We start from the raw sequence: 3,644 nt of genomic DNA, 5'->3' as shown, positions 1-3,644 counted from the left end.
AAAAAAAAAAAAAAAAAAAAGCCAGTGAGAAAAGGAGTGAAATATTGCTGTGGTCCTTTTGAAAATAAGTCTCTGAAATTTATTGCTCTCTTGTAAATTGTATGTTTTGTTTTTAAAGTGCATTTTCCCTCCCTTAAATTTTAAGGTGGAAGGAGATACAGTCACCTTCTCCTTTGAAATGAGAAGTGGCCGTGAACACAACACTCCTGATAAAGCTATGTGGGGCTTTGCTTGCACAGTTCGCGCTCAGGTACATGAATCTAACCACTGCTGTGGGCAAAATAATGTACTTTCTCCTACGTGCCTTGGTTACATATATCATATTTGCCTTGGAAACAGAGCAAAATATAAGCCACTGGTTCATCCATCTCTTCCATTTGACAGTAGTAAATTACTAACAGTTAGTAGTAGTTTTACAGAATAAAACTAGCCGTGACCTAAAATCGACTCGGCAGCACAGAAATAATCCATTGTTAGGGGTCCATCTCGAAAGCCTGGGAACTGAGTAGACTCCAGCATCTTTCCATAGGGCAAAGAAGACTCGAACGCTTAGTAGAAGTAAGCACTTGGATTCCGGGTTTTAAGAGTTGTAAGAGTTCTACTAACCCCTCTAGTTGCCTGATTTTAAAAACATATTTTAGACTTGGAGGCTGCTTAAGTTTAACCAAGCTAAGACTCTCCGGAGTGGAATTATCTGCTAGAATGTAAGCTCCATGAGAGCAGGGATCTGTGTTCTGTTCTCTGCTGTATCCCAGGCATGGAGAACATCTCCTGGTACACAGAAGGCACTCAATAAATATTTATTGGATGAATTCGGTGCAGTCATGGTTTGAGCACAGGCTGGAGGTGATGCAACAAAGCCATGATTTATACTTAGATAGGCACAGCAGAGAGGAAGCTATCGGAAGAATCTGGGCTTTTTACATGTGATTTGTGCCATTTCTAATACAGAGTCTTGTCAGCTGTTTTCTCCCCAGAATTGTGTTGAGACTTCACTCTGTGGCCATTCCAGTGCCACCATCTAGTCATGATGTTGGGTGCTGCGTCTGTGTCCCATAGCAGTGATGCTTGACACTGCTCTGTCACTGCTCTGTGAAACCCTGTGGTTGGGGCCAGTGCAGTGTGGCGCAGCGCAGAGGAAGCACCCTGCCAGTGTCCACTGACCAGTGTGGTTTACCCCTGTCTGCATTGTAGGAGTCTTCGGAGGATGTCTCAGGAGGCCTGCCCTTTCTGGTAGACCTGGCTTTAGGTCTGTCTGTGTTAGCTTGTTCCATGTTAAGAATCCTGTACAATGGACCAGAAATTACCAAAGAAGAAGAAGCCTGTCAGGAGCTCTTGCGGTCCAAACTCTTACAAAGGTAACAGAAAGGTTCAACCTGAGCTAGTATTGCCCGCAAAGGAAAAAGAACAATGTGGAAAACGACTTTAGTACATTTCCCAGCTGATTGTGCCTACTGCCTGACAGTCTCCAGTGTGTCATTGTGTCTAAGAAATAAGATAAAAATTATACCATAGTGCTTTCTGGCCTTTTACTAAATTTCAGATTACATCCTTGAACTGCATGAGCTTTTCTCCAGCCCAGTTATTATATGATTAAATTGAATGATCCCCCAAAGGATGGGTAGATGTATAAGAAAACAAACATAGCGAAGCATTTATGGTAGAATCCAGACTGCGGGTATATGGATATTAACCATGTAATTCTTTCCACTTTTCTGTATGCTTTAAAGTTTTTACAATTAAATGTTGGAGAGGACGTAGATTCCCAAAGGTATGCTTTCATATAATGCCCATTTTTCTTTAGCTTCTGGAGAAGGTTTGATGAATAAATACTTAACACAGAATGTGATCCTTCATGTTTGATGTATCTGCAAATTTCAAGTAGCTTTCCAGTAATGTTGTTGAGAGAGGAAGTGAAGAGCCTCTTTTCTGTCTGCTCAGGTGCCAGTGGCAGGTGGAGGCCAATGGTGTGATCTCCCCTGCCCTTACTCCGAGTCCCTCTCCACTGCCTCTGACCATAGAAGAAGACAGAGAATTCACCTACCCCTCTGACGTCCTCGTGCCTCCTGTTGGGAACTACTTTGATCTTCCCCGGATCAGGCTGCCTCCAGGAATCATGATAAAGCTCAGGGAAATTTCTGGGCGTGCTAGACCTCAATTTAGACCAAGTATAAAGTATGTTGCTATGTAGCATCTTACTTTTCCCAGTGAAAAAAGAAATGGTTGAACAATTGAAGGGGGTGTTTTTCTTCTTGTGATCTAGTAAAAGAACCTTTAATTTTATGTTTACTGAATGAATGTCAACTGAGTGTTCTTGAGAGCCCAACAGATGGTATTCCAGATTAGTGGTTCTCAAAATCAGCAGCATTTGTACCACCTGGGAACTTGTTAGTTCTTGAACCCCATTTCACACCTACTGAACCAGAAACTTTGAGAATGGGGCCCAATTATCTGTGTTTTAACAAGTTTCCTGTGTAATTCTGTTGTATGCTAAAGTTTGACAGGTTCTAGGTTTTTCTCAGGTAGTTTTACGTTCTACCAGTAGTCAGCCTCTACTTTAGTTTCCAAAGAGTCTAGAGATGTGTCTTTATTTTTGATCCCTAAAGAGATGGTGAGGGGGTCTTTAATCTAGAATGTGAAGTTCTGTAGCTACAAATGTCTTTGTGATATTGTTGCCTCCAGAATGTTTTGCAGACTGCCTCTGCCTCCTGAGGCAAAATTGGCCATTTCGGAGAGAAAATTTTAGAGGATAGATGAAATTTAAAGTTAAACAAAATACAGCAGAAAACACCATTGTTTTCAGCCCAACATCCACATGCACTGAATACGGCAAGCCATAATACTGCATAATTAGCGGGCAAATGGTGCTGAAGATCTTTTTTAAGGCTTAGCCCTATTCCACCTCTAATATGATTCTACCTCAAAATATACCAATCATAGAGAATGAAGTCTCTTTAATTTTGATTTTCAGCTTTGTCATCCAATGTAAGTTTTATCAGTTAATATGCTAAATTAGTTGTCAATTTAAGACTCCCACAATGCCATTATAATATCCACGCCTCTTATTCTATTGTAATAGGAGATATGGTGAATATTTAATATATACTTAAATCAGAGCTAACATCTTTCAACCTATAAAATACAGTATTAGGAAGCTGAGAATCTGGCATATACCTGACTAGTTTCTATTGTGATCACAGAGAAGTGATTCAGCCAGACGTGATGGAGGAAATGGTGGTGTCATGTGTTATTAAGCACTTGAACTTGGTTGATGCACTGCAGTCCCTAATAAATTTCCAATATCAGGAAGAACATGCTGAGGAATATGATTTATTGTGTAAAATTATGGGAGAGACCTTTAAGAAACTCAATGCCATGGAAAGACAGCTACAGGTAAATGAAAGCTAAGACATTTATGTTTGTCTTATAACTGTTAGAAATCATTTCTTTCCTAGAAGTATAAGAAGTTTCAAATGTGATCTAAATTTCTAAAAATTACTATTATGACTAAAATTTCCAAATTTACAGATTGTACTTGTTTTTATTTCGCGTCTGTGTACATAGTGTTTTAATTTACCTATTAGAGTGTTGCAGAACTGGAACAGAAATGGCAAAGTGAGGTTGAGGATGCTGTGCAGGGGAAA

General features: G+C 39.9%; 1 protein-coding gene across 1 annotated transcript in view; it reads left to right on the top strand.

The window, feature by feature from the left end:
* Nucleotides 1–3,644, top strand: part of HECTD4 (HECT domain containing E3 ubiquitin protein ligase 4) — a 197,294-nt gene that overhangs the window by 116,758 nt on the left and 76,892 nt on the right. Inside the window, 5 exon segments of the mRNA XM_012663419.1 lie at nucleotides 146–250; nucleotides 1,195–1,358; nucleotides 1,942–2,175; nucleotides 3,201–3,393; nucleotides 3,585–3,643. Of these exon segments, the coding sequence (XP_012518873.1) occupies nucleotides 146–250; nucleotides 1,195–1,358; nucleotides 1,942–2,175; nucleotides 3,201–3,393; nucleotides 3,585–3,643 (755 nt within the window).

Source organism: Propithecus coquereli, unplaced genomic scaffold (assembly GCF_000956105.1).
Source record: "Propithecus coquereli isolate 6110/MARCELLA unplaced genomic scaffold, Pcoq_1.0 Scaffold81, whole genome shotgun sequence".
In the NCBI taxonomy this organism is placed as follows: Eukaryota; Metazoa; Chordata; class Mammalia; order Primates; family Indriidae; genus Propithecus; species Propithecus coquereli.
Note: the sequence above shows the minus strand (reverse complement) of the source record. Positions and strands in the feature narration are given on the sequence as shown.